The 18,862-nt window shown below is 37.5% G+C and overlaps 1 protein-coding gene across 1 annotated transcript; it reads right to left on the reverse strand.

The window, feature by feature from the left end:
• Positions 1-98: 98 nt before the first annotated feature.
• Positions 99-3,495, reverse strand: LOC145782567 (uncharacterized). The gene is made up of 6 exons (XM_082594376.1): positions 3,367-3,495; positions 3,045-3,205; positions 1,955-2,045; positions 1,462-1,623; positions 993-1,253; positions 99-499 (listed from the first exon to the last, which is right to left on the reverse strand). The coding sequence occupies exons 2-6, from the start codon at positions 3,138-3,140 to the stop codon at positions 225-227; spliced, it is 885 nt and encodes a 294-aa protein (XP_082450502.1). The 5' UTR covers positions 3,141-3,205; positions 3,367-3,495; the 3' UTR covers positions 99-224.
• Between the last annotated feature and the right edge of the window lie 15,367 nt (positions 3,496-18,862).

Genomic DNA, 18,862 nt, shown 5'->3' on the forward strand with positions numbered 1-18,862 from the left:
CTCACCCGCGGAAGTCAAGATTTGAAAGCCTAAACATTTACATTCCTTTAAGCGGCATAGCTGGTCTCTCGCGTGATGTAACTGGAAGCAAGTTGAATATGCCTTTGATATATATTTACAAAATTGTCGTAATCATAAATACCACACAAAAATCAAAACGTGCAAACTATAAACGTGACAACTTCAAGCTCTGCAGAATGATCAAAGCAATTTGCCAGTATCGCTTATCCAGCCTTCGTGGAATCCGACGCGTTTTCATGAACAGTTTCGCTGTTTCCAGTCGACACTGAAGAGTTGATTGGAAGATAACTTCCTTCATCTATGGCTGTACTGGAGAGCAATTTCTGAAAGCGTTTATGCTCCTTTTCCGCATCTTGCTTTGCCTCTTCTATTACATCTCCGGTTTCTGAATTGATCCGAAGTCCGGGAGTGGAGACGGATTGTTGGTCGCTATGCCGACGAATGGTCTCCGCAGTGCAGTCAGCCAGTTGCTCCACAGCTGAACAGGTTCAATTCATCAATGTATGATATTTACGGCGAAATTTTTTTGATGACATTGCTGTACATAGGCACTTATCTTTGAATTTCTTTATACTGTATTTATGTCAGATGATTTTCTTTAACATAAAGCTGTTTATTTTTTGAGAATAAAAAAAGTTGTATTGAACGAATAAACAGCTTATTTAATATTAATTAACTGTAAAAATTACCGTAGCCTAGTTCAACTTTTTTTTTGTCGGCTGCATAGTCGAGCGATGAAAGCCCTGGAACGGCAATGGAAAAGGCCCCGGCTCGACACCGCTCAAGAGCATGTGTCTGGCAGAACACATGCCTGAAGTTGGACACTAAGATTACCTTCCCGTCCACTTAATCTAAATTGTCAATCACTTTACGCAAGCCTGGATACGACAAACATTTATTGCACAGGACAAGTTTGAGTTAATGTCTCGGAAGTAGTTCTGTTAGAAAGCAGTGTTATAGAACCGACTAACCTTCATTAGAAGAAATATCTTCTTTAGCATTAGACAACTCGTTTGTGCTTGTTTCTGTTGAAGTTACGACCACAAAGCTTGGTTTGAACAGAGAGCTTTTTAAATCATAAGCTTTACATAGCTGAAGAGTCTGAGAGGGGTCATATGCTTTAGGAGTTGTAGCAGAACGATTGTCGGGAGGAACTTCAGCTTTCAACGTGCTCTCGTTATCTTTTTCCACGATAACTTTCTTAGATTTTCGAAACATGTCTCGGATATGATCTGAGGAAAATGGCATTTCTGTCAAAAACACATCCCAGAAAGCAAAACTGGCTCTTGTATTGAGTGGACGTTAACTATTATTCATAAATTAACTTGAACTTAAATCAATTTTACTGGCTGACAAAATAATTTTATTCCAACCAATTGATGCAAGAAGATGTTTTGTAGGCTATAAGAAACAATAAAACAGCTTAGAATGGTAGGCTACCTCGCTTGATGTTAGAATTGGAAGCGTCTTTGCGAGATAATTTGCTGTCAGTTTTGCATCTACGAGGTCGTGACCCTGCCTCTTGCTTTCCACTTTTGATGCTACCAGATACGTATCGCTTCAGACGTTGCAAAGTGGAATACTTTGGTTCTTTCTTTGATTCTACGCACAAGCTTGAAACTTTGAAACACCATTAAACCAGGCCACTTTTGATCTATTTACTAAGATTGCTGCAGGCAAAACACGAGCAGCAAATGTGATTTTAGAATATTGCTAAGTTTGAGATGATCTGCAGTTTCTGGCCATTAATTTTTAAAGTGAAATGTAGGTTTGTGATTGCTCTGAAGATGCACGTCTTATTATGGTGAGCAAAACGTCAATAAACCAATAAAACCTCGAGAACAATTAGGCTACATAAGACGTAATAGCCTACAATATTTGTCTGAAAATTTGCGGGACAAGCTTCTTTCAATCTCAAAAATCTACCACTTACCCTTAGTTTCAGATGCACCAGAGAATATTGTCTTCACGTGAGCATCTGCAGAAGAGCGTTTTTCAATTTCATCTTTTTTCTCCATTTCAATCTATACACAATATTATACGAAACGCTTAAGATAAATAGAACGATACGCTAAATAGGAACTTTTACAAGGAATAAAACATAACGAGATGCAAAATTTTAACGTAGGTCTAAGGGAACGTTCAAATATTACGTAACGCCTTCGAGGGGGAGGGGGGGTTTATGCAAAGCGTTACGTTAGCGTCACATTGGGGGGGAGGGGGTTCAAGCAAAACGTTACGTAACGCTTTCGAGTACGGAATGGTAGTTTTTTGTGCTGAATTCGTAGTGAAAAAGCGTTACATGGGGGGGGGGGATTGAAAAAAGCGTTACGTTGGCGTTACATGGGGGAGGGGGGGTCAAAAATTCGGGAAAAAAGCGTTACGTAATATTTGAACGTTCCCTAAGCGTGTTCATTCCAGAGCAGGTAGGCAAGTAAGCTACATCCCCAATCCTGAGAATATACTTTATAGCCTATAGTGCCAACATGACAGCACTTCTGAATAGGCCTAGCAAACATTGGGCGATTGATTGATTGATTCTTTATCCTTTGCCTGGGAAAGCTTCTTGCAGAGCTTAATCCTGGAAGTCTCGCATACTTGTATAGGCTTTGAATCACTGACTCAGGCCCGGTCACCGAGATTGACAGAGTAAAGTTGCCGATTGTTGAAGTCTTGTTGCCGGAGAATTATTCCATCCATTACATGCCGCTGAATGAAGATCACACCGTGCGTTGCTCAAGTGCTCACCCCGAAAGTCGAACCAGCGCCGCTTGATCTTGAAGCTTCGTTCCAGAAGTCACGCGCTAACCAACTGAGCTATCTGAGCTAATACCACTTAGAGGAAACTTTAAAGGTGAAATATGCTCAAATAAGCCTACTTTTGAGACACTGCTTTTAAATTTCAACCTGTCTCTTGTTACTTGTAACTGCGCTAGGGTTTATTAGTTGATGACATGAATTTTAGTTTTGCATGTCACCTAAGTAGCCTACAACTCAAACGCTTGCAAATTTACAAAACAAACCTGAGAATAATCTTCAAGTATCGTATCAAGCCCAATAGAAGGATCAAGAGCAGGTTTGTAATCCACTTCGGGTTGGATGCTCCCAGTCCCAGACATTGCTGTTTCTGGAGAACATCTATTATGTTCCTTGGAGCCATGTTCTGCTGGCTTTTTGTTTTTATCTATATTTTAGCAGAGAACGTCAGTTATAATTCTATGTATCGTTTGTTGCTTATCGAAAAGTTTGTATTTCAAGAATAGTTGTTAGCTTTAAAAATCTCATTTCCAACTCAGTGCATATAGAAAAATAGCAAAATTAATAAAACAACAATGAAAAGTCTACTTAGTTTTTTATCTTTTCCATCTGTGCGCTTCTTATCCAAAGCAGAATCAGACTCTTGAAGGCTCGATGTTGATACCTGATAAAATGAAGTTAAGTAACATTTTCAATCACACATAAATGAAGCTGTTTGGTTAACAGTATTGCTATTAGATGACACGCAACTGAATAAATATTTTAAGTAGGCTACTATATAACCAAAACGTTTTAATAAACTTGTTTATGCACAAACTGGTGTATGCTTTTTTTCTTAACGACCAACTGTCGGGCTCGACTAACATGAAACCTCAGTTTACATGGAGAAAGCTTCCGACTTGAATGGTAGTGCAAATCCTGTTTTTCTTTTTTACGCCACTTGTTACAGTTTGCAATAAATTACCGATAATAATCAGCAGGCCTACTGACAAAAAATATGACAAAAACAACTTGCCTTTTTGTTCAGTGGTTTGGTTACAAACACCTGGCAGTTTTCCTTCACCGACTCAAATACTGTGTCGTCTGTCAAACTGCTTCGTACAAACCGTGGACGTCTCATTCGGCGATGTGAGGCAGGGTGCGAGTAGTTCAAATCAGAAGCAAAAGGATGTTTCCAGAGCTTAGACCTCTTGGTCACATGGTTAAGGAAACGACGATTCAGCCTTGCCTTGGCAACAGAAGCGGAACTTATCCCAGAAAAGGATCTCCTCCTCTTAGGTAAAAGATCTTGAAAATTTAAAGTTCCGTATTGAAGTGGAAACCTTAGGTGTGGTGGTGGAAGAAGATACATAGGTTTTGGCTTCACATTTGATTTTGGTGAAAACCTGACATTTTTTTTAAAACAAACAACAGAATTTGGAATTTTTGAAGCATGTAACATAGGAACTGTAACAGGAGTTTGAGTTAAATATGCTGATTGTTCAAGAGACGCAGAAGATGCTGGTTTAATCATAGAACAAACTCCATCTTCATTCACTTTTCCTCCTTTGGAGTTTTCAGCAAGCGAGTTGGAACGGATTGTCGAATTCCAAGTTATAGAGGGAATGGCTGAGGCATTATCATATTTCTTTAAGTTATCAGGAAAGCAAGACATTGAAGATGTATAATGCAACTTCTGTTGATCAGAAATCATTTTAGAATTTTCATTGAAAAATGGACAAACAGAAACAAACGGAATTGCAACGTCACTTTCCTTACTTACTAATGTGATCAATGCGTTGTTTGCAATACCTTCAGACTGTCTTTTATCAAGAGGAAAAGCATCTTTCCGTGCAGTATCTCGCAAAGAGTTTGGACTGTTACTTCTGGGAGGCTTCTTTGGAGGAACTTTTAACTTAGACGAAGTTGTCATGAGCAATTCATTGAGAGACTGTTTTTTTTGGTCTTTGAGTGGTACTAGTTTTGCTGTTTGAGTGTATTTGTCTGTAGATTTCCATTTGTGCGCAAAGAATTTTGCTTCGGCATCTTGCAAGCTAATGCCAGACAGGTTCAACACACTAGCTGGCAACTCTTCTGAATTTTTTATTGGCGTTGGACCTGCAACAACTTTACTAAGCATCTTTGTGCTCACTACTGAGGACGTTTGTAGCTTTTGGGTTGGATGAGAAACTTCTAATACAGAGTCAACCAACAACTCAGCGGATTTTCGAATTTCTTCCATAACTCTTTGATCCAAAATTCTTTTCACTGGTTGATCGCGATCCCAATCAAAAGACTTTTCCATGTCTTCACTCTCGTCTTCCTTTGGATCACACGTTGTTTCGTACACATCTTTCAAACAATTCTTGTTGTCTACCAAACCTTTCTTCATTAAAATTGCCTCCTCTCCTCCTTGTGTTGATGGTATTTGTTCACTGTCTTCTTTTGCTTCTTTCTTGTTTGGAGGAGTCATGGTGGGAGGACTGAAGGAAATGTACGTTGACCGAAATTTTGAATTTTTCTTTGAATTTGGGTTCAAACGAAATTTTTTCTTTTTTTCGGCTGATGCTTCACTGGCCAAAACCGAAATGGTGCTGTCGAGGGTACTGTCGTAAAAGACATCAGATAGACTTGCACTGCGTTGACTAGTTTCAACTAATGAGCTGTTTTCTGGGGACGTCGGAACGGAGTTACTTCTTTTTTTTAACTTTGATAAAACAGTTGTCGATGGTATGACGTTTTTGAACAAGACAGCATCTCGAAACTTATTATTCCGTCGTGCTTGCAAAGCTGCGAGACAAGGAGATAAGGGCGGGTCAACCTTAACAGATGCAGATTTACTTACGAGGTTGTTCACAATCGATTTGATGGATGACTTCACTTTGCCATGCGTCAGAAATGTTTTTGCTTTGGTATTTGCTGATATTATAGCTGGTGTTTGTGAAGGAATGGTGTAACTACCTGAAGTGAACAGAAGTTTATTCTGTTCTGAAAGTTCTCCTAAAGCTTGCGTCACATGCAGTTGTTGATTTGTGTTATTTTCACAAACATCTGTGAATTCTTTCTTCTCATTTTCTTGAAAAATATCGAGCAAATGTGAGTAAAGCTTCGACTTTTGAGAGCCAAGATCGACTAATGTGTTAGTCAGTCCATTAACATGTGTGTTTGGTGATTTCACTTCGGACGACGTCGAATCTACATCACGTGGAAATTGATTTGGTGGTGCGTCAGTGCCTAGAGTAGAATTACCGAATGAAGTGTTAGAAACCTTTCCCATGTACTTAGAAATCACTGCTTCTTTAATCGGCACGACAAGACTTTCAAAAACTTTTTCAGGAGAATTCTGGTCATTGATATTTGTCGAGATTGCTAACGTCGATGGAGCGAACTCTCCTTTTGAATATGGAAAAACTGGTGGCAATTTTGATGGTGAATGGGGGTGGTTTTGTTGCTCACTTGCATTAGTTAATCCTTCAACAGACTTTGGAAAAGGCGGGAATGTTGACGAGTCTTTGCTTTTAGAATTACAATTGTAAGTATCACATTTTTTCTTTCTATAATAGAATTTACGCTTTTTCTGCTTTTCAGTTGCTTTTATCCAATGTAGGGAGGGTTGTGCAACATTGTTGGCCAGTTGTTGCGTTGTGGATTTTATAGCAACTGTAGCAATTTTAGAACAAGATGAAGATGACCCTAATACATTGGAAACAGTCTCGGAATGCAAATGTATATTTGCTTTATCACACTCATAGGGTTCTTGATTAGACAAGCAAAATTTTGGCTTCTCTTCTGTTTTTGCCTTTTTACTTCTTGAAATATTATTTGCAGTCAAGGAATTTGAGGCACTGTGCTTTGTCTGATGTGGAAAACCATCACTGGATACAGGTATTTGAGGAACCAGTTTCCCTTTTTCAGATTGCTGGATGTCATTAATATATGAAGAGCTGAAAGTGATCTTGTCTGTATTCTTCAAGATTGCACTTACATGATTGGTCATCTTATCAAAATTTGAGCAAATTGGGGTAACAAAAAAAGTTTTTTCTTTACCTTTAGCTTGCAATGAAAACGTTGCACTAAGAAAGTTGTTTTTGTAAGTTTTAGGGTGAGGTGTATGGACTTTTGTTTCTTCTGCTGCGTTGAACTGACTGCAGTCTATGAGCAAACTTCCTGGAGTGCAGCCGCTGAGATTGCACAAGCTCAATGAACGATTTTTATCACCAAAACCAGGTGGTTTTTGAAGACTGTGTGGTGGACTACATGGAAGAGACTTAGCTCCGCGAATAGGAACAACAGCAGTAGCGCTTGTATCTTTGAGGCGATCTTTACTTGGTTGATGAGGTTCGGAGGCATGATGTTCACTTTGAAGCACTGGATTTCGAAAAGCGATGTTTTTTTGATCAGCTGTAGCCTTTTCAATTTTAACATTGTCATAAGCTGGTGTACTGAACAACTCAGGGCACCAATTAGAGGTAGTAGTTGATGTACTTGTCACTGAAGGCAAGAGGACAATGTTCAAATATTCTTTGTTGCTAGATGTTTTCGGTGACATTTCAAAGTCACCAAGCGGTATTTTTTCTGCGTCAACTGGTTTCCTCTGCACGTGTTTAGTCAAATTTGGCATTGCTTGTCTCTTGCGACTTCGAACTTTTTCAGCTTTTGTACGAGTCCAGGAACCAGTGTCTTGTCTATTTTTCAAAACAGCGTCATCAAAATCTTTTACACTTAAGTTATGGTGAATTACAGTGACAATTGCATGATCATCATCAATAAGTTTGCAAGCCGCTGAGTTACGCAACGCGGAAGAATGGAGACATTTATCACTAACATTGACTCCAGCATCATTTGCATCTGTTACATTTCTTTCATTGAATGTTTTCGCGTGTACTCGAGACATTGGATTACTGATGGTATTATGATTCATACCGCACCTTTCTCCCGATTGATTTATAGAATCCTGTGAAAGAGTGGGTAAAGTAATGTACTGTAATATCTTGGTCTTTGGAGCCAGATTTGAACTTTTAGATTTAGTTTCCTTGCGAGTAAGATCGCTATAGTTATGAACTTTGGTAGTAGCGATCGTTTTTTTTTGCTTGTCAACTTTATGTAGGAAATCTTTGTCTTCAGGAATAACAACTTTTTGAGAAGTCAACGATTTGTCTGTACCGTTCACACTTTCGCTTGATTTTTGTTGGTTGTCTGGAAAATTAACCCGCGTCGACTTCGATCCAATGTCGGTGCTATTGTCCCACCACATTTCTTTTTCCTGATCTTGGCAGTTATTGTTACAGTCCTCTGCATGAGAAGATACTTTCTTCATTGCGTCCTTTTGAATATTGGGGGAATACCGATAGCCATCTGATGTTGTTGCTGCATTTTTTGGACAAGTTGCAGATAGTTTGTTGTCATGGCAAGCGACAGTTAAATCATTAGTCCAGTTTTCCTCTTCATTGCTCTTAACCTTGTTCTTGTGGACACCAACACGAGATGAGTGTCCGCTCTGAAACAGTAAGTTGTTTTTTATCGATGCATGGGCTACAGGGAAAAGTGTAGGCCTACGTAAATCGCAATGAAATAAATTAATGACATTTATTTAGTGGTGTGATTGCTATCGTTGTTTTTCAAGCTCACTGATTTTTAGTAAACCTTTTTTATGTAGACTACATTCTGCTTAAGCTCATAGAAAAAAGTTTTATATAAGATATAATGTTATACTCTTTAAATTACAACTTGCTACAAATCGGCTGCCGAGAAACAAATTTACTAGCTTACGTAGCATTTGACAATACTATGCCATTGCATTTTTTTGTGATATAAGTTCAGGTTATGAAGAATGGCCCTTAAACAGGACATAAGCTAGTAAATAAACCAACCACAAGAAATAGTGCAACAGTGTAGGCCAATTCTTACTAAAACTTATTACTGGCTTTGTCACCTCTAGCCACATGTGGCCTAATGTTTTAGGAAGCATAGACGGGTTGAAATTGACATGGGAATAAGACTTGTCGTTGGTGATGAAGGTATAATTCTCCAGGCTGTTCTTTTCATCCTCTAACGGCAAACAGTCCGATATCTCTGGTTAAAACATTTCAAAGGAAAAAACAAATGGATACAGCATACCCAACCGCAAGAAATATGTTTGGAAATTTCATGTAGATCTACAATATAACTTACTAAGCAAGAATTTCCTCATTCAACAAATACAGGTCAGGTTCTTAGTTTAAAACGCAAAAAGACCTGTTGTATCACTTGACGAGGGATAAGCAGTTGAAGCGGCTTTAACTGGTTGAGCATCCTTAAGACACTGACGACGTTTTGTGTTTTCAAAATCTATCTCAAGTTCATCTTTCTCATCACAGGTTTCATATTCTTCATCATCTGCTGTAAATGTGAAGATATTTTTTGGTTTAAAATACGAAATACTGGATTTTGGTAATTTCAAGTAAAATGCAAGATGCTTATATAGGCCTGCATCAACAAATTGTTACCTTGGTAAATAAACTTTGCAATGCTGCTGAGATCAGTAGCGCATGATGAACTGTGAAGACTGGCATAGGCGTTTTTCGAGTTCTAAAAATAAAGTTTCATTTTGTGGCTATTCAATTTCAGTGACGTAGCTAGAAAGAAAACTTTATTGGGAGAAAACAAATGTTGTTGTGGCAAATATTTTAATGCTTGAAATGAATAATTTGTCTAACAGACAGCGATGAAATGCAGCCAAACATTTATGAAACGCCATTCAACATATAATACAACGTCATTAAAACGTTGTAATAGTATTAAAAACATTTTTTTAGAAGGGGCAAGATAAAATTTTTGGGGACGATTGTCCTCTAAGCTCCACCGTGGCTACGCCCTTGCTGAACTAGCATGTCAAATAAATTTCAAGCAGCTTCAGCCACAAATCAAGCGACAGCAAAATGTTGAATGGCAGAAATTTTAACCAAATTAAAATTAAACTAAACTCTTGAATATAACATTTTATCAAGCAGATTATTATGAGCTGCACATTTTAGTTTCAAACCACATTTTTTTCAAGTGCATGATACCACAACAAATTTCCTGGAAAAAATATCCACATACCTAAAAGCGCGCAATGAAATTGTGTTTATAGTATTGTAATTAAATTAATAATTGGAGGTCTGGCGCTTACCAAAGCTCTGCGTCTGCTGCTGTTGAGTCGAAAGTTTGTTTGGTAGCGTGCTCGGCCTCTGGAATGATGACGTCTTGGTGGGGCAACACTTCTCTTTTCCTTCTTTCTCTTCTTAATTCTTTGATTCTTTGTATTTCCGGAGAGAGACTGCGGTGAGCGATTCCCCGCATCTAGCACGTCATAAAACAGCATCAAATTGCTGCACGTTTATGACAACTAAAAGAGCATTGGTTGAAAAAAGGTGAATAATTATAATTTAAAGAGGTTGGCGACAGCCAGAAGTTGCATTATGAAGGAAAGTTCTATTTCACAAATTTGTTTTAACTTGTTTTGTTTGGAAACATTAAAACTTTTAAATCAATGATGTAATCAGTTTATTAATTCACTTCTATTTATATTAACCATGAACAACTTGTCCTAATGCCTATTATTGCAATGAAACCTGTAATATGCAAAAATAAGGAGATAGACAACATAACGTATCAGAGAACTACACGCCCCGTAAGCTGGTTCTATATAAGAGGAAAGCCCAATTACGGATCCATAGGAGGATGCAATGCCTGGTAATTATATATTTACGGAAAATGTACAATAAGTCCAAATAATACCGAATTATCGTGTTGCAGATCGCGATTTCGGATATCTGAGGAGGATTCGATTTCCGAAATCACGATTGGCAACACAATAATTTGGTATAATTTGGGCTTGTCGTACATTTTTCTTGAATATAGATAAACCTATAACATGCAATAGAGTGAGTTTCGCTTTTAGCAGCATGAGCGTTGTTAATTTCACAAATGCAGATACAAGCGACCGGTTTTAGCCTGATGCTTCAGGTTCGCTGTGGTTCGAGATAGCACATGACTAAGGAACTCTGTTCCAAAAGCTAGTACAAACCGCTACTGCCACAGCGAACCCGCAGAATCAGGCTAAAACAGATCATTTGTATTTACATTTGTGAAACCTATAGTCTACGTTACTTTTGTATCTTATGGAGAGTTTTTACCACCGGTAGGCTGGAACAGCGACTTTTTACAAATAAATAGGAGCAAATAGTGTAGCTGCGCTAATGTACAGTACTATAGGCTACAGTACAGTGGACGTTTTTTTTACAATTTTTAAAGGTAGATAACACGTTTTGAAATATATATCACACACGAGGGCAAAATATTTAGTTTATGATCTTACTGAACATTGTGTTGAAGTCTTCATGGAGGCCTTCTGTTCTTTCTACAATCGTTGGATTACTATTAACACCCGTCGTTTGGTGACGTGGCAAGTTCTGGCTCTGAAATGGAATTGTTGGCTGGGGACCGTATTGAGGATAGACCAGCTGATATCCTGAGAAACAAAACAAATAAAATGTTGAATCGCCAGAATGTTTTTGTTTTCACACGTTTATTTTTTGACGTTTTTGTTGTAGTCTTGCTTTTTTGAAGCTTTTTTGTAGTCTTGCTTTGTACAGTCCAAAAGTTTAATTTGGAGAATCGCCCGAAATGTGTCCACCAATCTCAATAGTAGGCTTCACGCAAGGTACATTTTACGTAACCCCTACTTCTGTTTGCACTGGGTTGGGTAGATATAATTGTTTACAGGTTGAGTTGGCAATGGGTTTACTTCGAAACATTGGACATTCTTCTTAGTACATAAAATTAATGCTCCCAAAAAGTTACTACAAAATACTTTTTGTCCAATACTGCCAGTGGTTAAGCGAGGAAGCGGGATAGAGCTCGCGAAGCGAGGGAGACATTTTTGCAAAAATGGTAAAAAATGACATGTTTTTTCTTGGTCTCGAAAAGGGAACGTGGTCAAGTGCCCCCCTTTGGATGAGTTATATACTGTACTATTATATCACACAGAGTTTTTGAAAGACTCATTTGTTATATTTTTCCCAACAAAAATATGCCTTTAACTTAATTTAACCTACAAGAAAAAGATGAGTTTCTTTTAACGTCGCTTTTCAGGTCTTGTAACCACGTAAACAAACCGCTGCTTCAATATTTACCAAAAATTTGACTACACCTACCTGGTGGAACTTGATAACGTAAACCAGCAGTTGGGGGCATTGCATTAATCGGGTTTACTAGTCGATAGATGTCCACTCCGGTGCCTGGTATGCTAGGACAAGTGTATTGCGAATACGAAGAATACGGATACCGCAAACACATTGGATAATAATCTAAAATAAATATTAGTTTATTTAAATGATAAGTATAGATCGTTCGCTCTTGCTTTCTGTTCGAACATCTTTGACTCCATATGTGACCAAGTGGTTTTGGATGGCCAGGATTCTAATCTCTGGTAAATCATGGCAACCGGATATCAGCTTTTCAGATTAGTTCTTGGGAAGTTGTCAAGTGCTTCCGCTAACATTTCATCTTTAGAAGAAAATTGAAAAGCTAAAGGATTGCATTTTTAACGTAGGCCTACCGTACTTCAACTTGTTTGAAACCACAAAAGCATAGAAACAAAGAACGAAAACTTACACAACGCCTTTTTGCTTGGGTTGGTGAAAATCAAGTTTCTTTTTTTTCCAATTTCTTTTAACGGTTTCCATTTTTCATGTTACCGGTTAGGAGACTATATGTTATGTGTTTTTGACAAAAGTCTATTATGTTCCAGCTACCGGTATGATAACGATATTTTATGCAATTGATTGAGTTTCGCTTTTAGCAGCATGTCGTCAAAATCTACATTTTGAAATGATATTTTATATAGGCATCGCTGAATGAAGGTCTTGTGGTAAGCTGAAAGAGCTTTTTTGGAGTCAAGTAACTGTATGTTTTTGTTGTTGTTGTTGAACTATGAATGATGTTAATTATATGTATTTGAAATTACAACCTACAACTTCTACTTTAAATAAATACAATAAAATCAGAAAAAGGAACACGACAACACACTCACTCGGTTGAGGGAGAAAATAAGGAGCATTCAAAGACCCCATTGTGTACGGAGGTTGAATGATGGACGGCTGAGGAAGCGGTGGAAGAGTTCCAGGAAAAAAAGCTTGAGGAGGAAGATGCCTTCTTTGCATTGTGTAAAAAACAAAACATCTGCATTTGCAATATTTTGATGTTAGCTTGTTAAATTATTAAGTGGATGAAAACACGGCGAAACTATTTGTAAAGTAGGGATATGCTGCTTCGATTATATGGAGGAGCCTACCATCTTATTGCCATTAATTGCAAAAAGATTCACAATTTTTTAACGGTTTACAATTACATGCTAAGTACAAAGTTATGAACAGCTGAAATAATTCAAACTTCATTGCAAGCTGCGTATGTTACATCTTTACCTGGGATGTATGTTTTTTGTTTTTGTTACAAAAATTAACATAAAACTAATTCTTCTAAAGGAAAATACTGTTCTTAAAACTGCCACCCAGCTTCGTGCTGACAAATAATGTAATTCCTCTTGTGCGTTTTCCAGTGTAGCCTATTAAAGATGAAAGAATCCAACCTTCAGTGCATGCTACATTTCCTACATCTTTATCTGAGGTTGATGTATTTTTTTGTCACTAAATTAGCATAAATTTAACCTACTTCTTCTAGCTAGAGCAGTGGTTCTCAACCTTTTTTCTTTCGTGGCCCATTTTTGTTTGCATAAAAGTTCTGTGGCCCATTCAGTTTTTATGTAAGAAAAAATTCCAAAAAAGGTTTATAAACAAAAAGCAACAGAACATTGCCTTTGGAATGTTGCTGGAATCCCCCTTGTTGAATCCAGGCGCTGACGCTTCACACTATCTTCTTTTCGTCAAAAAAAGGTCACATCTTCATCCATGTAATTTGGATGAAATTTTTCCAGGTGAAGTCTCAGTTTTGATGGCCTCAATGAATAATGACTAAGAACTTTACAACATAATAGCCTACACATTGTCCTTTTTCTTTTCTGTTATCAAAATTTAATGTACATACTGTTCAAATGTAATTTTCATCAAACTTAAAGCTTCAAGTATTGTCAATTCCTCCCCAAAATAATCCACAAAATAAAATGCTGCACATACCGTACTAAAAAGCGGATCTGCGGAAGTTCAACAAGGCTACAGCTTATAAAGATGGCTTAATTTAACCACAAACTAGTCTATTACATCATGAAGTGTTGTAAAAACTGAGTTGATGTAAAACTGTATGTTGTAATAATTAGAACGATGATTGCCACTTTGTAGCTAAAAACAGCAGCATCATTCATTGTAACTAAACAAACACACAAGTGTAAAATTGACTATTAGTGACAAAAATGAAACAAAATGTAATCTTTCAATTTTTTAACTATGTCTGTGGCCCACCTCAAAATGCTTCTATGGCCCACCAGTGAGCCATGGCCCACTGGTTGAGAACCACTGAGCTAGAGGAAAACATAAGCTCATTTTATAAAGTGCCCTTTGGTTTTCTACTAACATGCAACTTGACGCGTTTTGGTGCGTTCATCAGTGTAACAAAAACTGTTAAAAATATAATGTTACAGTAGCTACAATAATGAAATAGTATTTGCTTTTTAAAAGGCATCTTACCTGATGAACAGAAAATATCTTTGCTTGTATGCAAGCCTTTGCAAAACTCAAACAGTGAGAAAAATAAACGAAAACAAACAAAATTAACTGAGTGTGACTCTCTACACTTTTCAACTGAAATTGAAGTGAGAGAACAAAAATCTGATCGTATGCACTGTTGGAAAACACGCTTTTCTCTTGCATGCTTGGAACAAGAACAATCATGAAAACCACCACAGGCGCACAACTCATTCAGTCACGTGTTGCTGGTTGTACTTTTGTCAGTGAATTCGACTGAAGGGCTGAACTGGCTTGATTGTTGTTTACTGCGACATTGTTATGCCCAAGCAATTGTCTTTATAGCTGCTTCTAGTAAGCGCGGGTTCAATTGAAGACTTAAGTTGTAGAACTACTCAGGTCTAAAGCACGACTTTTGAGAAAAGCAAGTTAAATCTTCCATTTCTATGCAAACACCAGAGTGTGTTATCAGGGGCGCCGGAACGATTTTTGACTGGGGGGGCAAGATTACAAAAAAAGGGCACTTTTGTTTACTAAAAGGCCAATTTTTTTCAAGTTTTAAGATAAAATATAGCGATAATGCTAATCTATCAGCTCACTATGTATTGAGTAATGATAGCCTACAAGAGTCCGGTATACAAAGAAGGGCATCATGCTATGTTACAATGATGTAACCTACTGTCAAGCCTTAAAGCAGCCTGCGGCCATGGCCGCTAAGTAGTGCTTGAATGACCGCCGGTGCTACCTCCTCAATCGGCCAAGTTTGGCCGCCGGTCTCTTCTAGCCAATTATTTAATTTCGCAATAGAATGATCGTGGATTAATTGTAGAAAATATGTAGTATCAAAGAATGACGCAAAAGTAGGTCAGCGCGTCATAATTGTCGTTTTTGTGTCGATTCGATGTTGTCGGACATTGAATCGTTGTTAGTAATGTCCTTTACATCATTGAAATACTTATTTTATTACCTTGCCGTCATCGTCAACACATGTCGATTGTCGAACGTTGTTTTTCGTTGCTAAAAAGAATTCTAGGGGAGTGACGAACTTCTTTAAAATCAGCCACATTGGAGACACTCGTGCGAGTGTCGTTAGATAGTCCCGCAGTACTGGATTACAATCCCGATAAAACAGTTATTGCGTGGTGCAACGATTCTATTGCAGGACGTCTCCCAGGCCCAGACTTCAACAACGCTAAGTGATCATTTCAGCATTGTTGCAAGTTTAATTCTATTTACTTGTGCTATCGTTATTTTTATTTTGTATTTTGGCCTCCAAGTATGCAGATTTGGCCGCCGAAAAGGAGCTTCCGGTAGGCCACGATGGCTGCCGAAAAAGAAAAGAGTTTTAAGGCCTGTAGCCTACTGTGTTGCAAAATTTTGTGACGTAAATATTATTTTGAGGCAAAAATGAAAGATTATAATTAGGCTAAAATAAGTGAAAGATTATAATAGCAGAAATTGTTATATTGCAAAATGTGCAGTAGCTTACATTACTTTAAAAGAGAACCATTGCCCCCCCTGCCCCTCCATCTGCAGAAAAATTGAGGGCAGGGGGGGCATCCGCCCCCCCTGCCCCCCCGCTTCCGGCGCCCCTGTGTGTTATAGCGAAATTTAGTTGTTTTTTAAATCAAATTTTGCACAGGGACAAGCAATGACCATTATACAACATATATTTGGTGATACTTGAACTCATTTTCCACAAAATGTGACTCAAGCAGTTTTTCAACTCAGGTCTTCAGTTTCAAGTCAAGTCATACCAGAGACTTTACACTACAGTGTCACCAAATGGGTTCCTTCTTGCTTGAAACAGTGAAACAAAATTGGGGTCATGATGTGATCAGATCGTAAACATTGTGCAAGTTTGAAAAGAGTGAATCTTACCCTTCACAGAACGACCATACATGAACCATACCATTATCATTGGTCGCTAAGCTTCTTCATTCTATTACTATCATCTAAGCAGCGATTTAATCTGTTCTCTCATTGATTGAACGTCTGCAAACCTGAAAATACGTTGATTTGCCGATGAGTTCTGAATGACGAATCTTTGATTCCAGAACCAGTTTGGCTAAAAAATCCTTTCGTTTTTGCATTGATCGTTAATGATTAGGTAGGGAAAATAATTATCATGCAGGGATGCAGTGAGGTAAGCCAATACCGTATAGTGGTGGAAAGTTTTGTAGCTAAAGCAGGTTTGGTAACTGTATGTGATCGCAGATTTTTGTTATCGCATTACTATATGACGCGCAAAAAGATTGGCTTTGCAAGCATCCAGCTTTGATCTAGGACCTTAGACAACGGGGAATGCTATGGAATATAATGCTAATAAAAAGTTCAGATTGTAATACGAAAATGTGAAAATACAGAATAAAAAATTTAAATATGGACAGAAAAAAAACTTCAATTGTCCATATATCTTCCAAATTGCTTGCTTTAACACTGCGATGGATTTACGGTTGAAAGTAGACAAGGGTGTGGAAAATATGACAAGAGATTTTATTTACGAAAACTTTCTGTTCTGTTGGTTTGCTAGACAAGTATAATGAGTCTTTTTTAAATTGAGTACCCACCTCAAAGTCAACATGATCACTAAAATGAACATTTGAATGAAGCTGCAGTGTTCGGCTAAAAATAAGTAAGAAAGCCATATCTTGCCACAGAGAAAGCACTGAACGTTCAAGAGTTGTTGAAAACGTGATTCACAAACTTGAGCACACTTTTCTATAGCTACGACACATTCAAGAAGTGCTTGGTCGAAAAAGTTACAGTTCAAGCGAAGTTTATAAAATGTGAAAAACGCATTGTCTTCTAGGCCGGTGAGACTGATTTTCAAGTTGAAAAACTTTTGGATTATTTTTGGGAGAATAAAGATCTCGCTGGAACTGCTGCTGGTGTTACGCAAGGATTTTTTTGTGAACGTTTGCCTATGGAAATTAAGTGTGCATCAAAATGCAGATTATCACCTGAAACAGTTTGTGTTAGCTTAGTTTATACCAGAAAAGCGCATTATCTTATTGAGTTAAATGTGTAATATATGTTGAATATTGCTATTGTTTGACCATGAAATTAAGTGTATAAAAATTATTTCAAGTCAAATATTGTACGGTATGTAAAAGTAGATTTTTATCATATTATGCGAAAACAGTACTGCTCAGAAATTTCATAGTTTTTGTTTTACTGGAAAGATTCGCTTTGGATTAAAAAAGAGTTGGGGGATGTTGTACTGCCAAGATTTGATAAAGCGAATGCTTCAAAATCAATATGAGACAGGACTTTAATACTAAAGAAAGTGTGTAGTTTATATGACGATTGTACGATCACGTTCAAGGCTTTTAATAAATCACAGAAAGAATATTAAAAATTCGTAATATAAACATTCATTGCTTGTGTCATGGGGTGTGTACTTTACAGATTTGACGGTTTAAGAAGATTAGGCAACGTTTTGTGACCGTCCACTGGCCAACAATGTCTGATCAATAGACTGTTACAGCATTGTACATCTTCGCGTTAATGTCACTTTAAAAGATTTTGGAGATGTATCACAATGTACGATGTATCAATTCAAATAAACTTTCAAGCTGTTATTGCTGTATTTGCAATGCCCATTGGGTGCTTATCGCAGTAAACATAAAGTTGGTTAGTCAATGCTGGTAATGGCTCAAGTATGACCATAGAATCACTTCAAAAGAATTCAAACAGCAATTTGTGTTCTCATGCAGTGGTAAGTGAGTTTAGCATGTTTATTCCACAGTAGTTAAACGACAAAGTACGTTCACTTGAAGCAGGATAGTACTGCAATTACAGTGGTTTACACTTAGAAGTATTTGAATAAAATTGCATGAATAGACTAAGCTTTGCGATAACTTTAGCTTTTGCTGGGGTAACGTCCCGATATAGCTTGAGGCTAAAGCTAGGTGGAAAAACCTTACTGATTAAATTTTAGGTGTTTGTGAATCGCCACACACCTTATAGGCCTAATGTCTAAACTTTGGTTGAATGAACGTTTGGGCAAAATATGCTCTGAAAAAAAATGGTTTCAAGAAACCAATACCACCCTTTTAAAAATATAAGAGTGCACACAATGCTGTGTTTAATATCAATAAAATTAAATAACGTTGTTAATTTAATTTTAATCATGTCAAAATAAAAACTTTTTAGATAGGCTGCATAAAGCAAAATTTATATCTACACAGGTTTGTCTTTCTGAGGTAGGTTGAAGAGCTCGGCTTCCGAAATACGAAAAAAAGTGATGTTGAAGGTAGGCTCCACGAGAGCTTTGGTCACTGGTCAAAAACTCTGTTGAGATTATCACTCTCTGGGTTATCATTTTTTCAAGTTGCAGTTGCATACTACAACATCAACATTTTCGTGATCATCGACAAATTTACTTCATTTTCAGAAAATCATACTTGATTGTGCAGCCTATGTGGACCAGGAACATGTGTGAC

This window comes from Aplidium turbinatum, chromosome 13 (assembly GCF_918807975.1).
Source record: "Aplidium turbinatum chromosome 13, kaAplTurb1.1, whole genome shotgun sequence".
NCBI classification, from domain to species: Eukaryota; Metazoa; Chordata; class Ascidiacea; order Aplousobranchia; family Polyclinidae; genus Aplidium; species Aplidium turbinatum.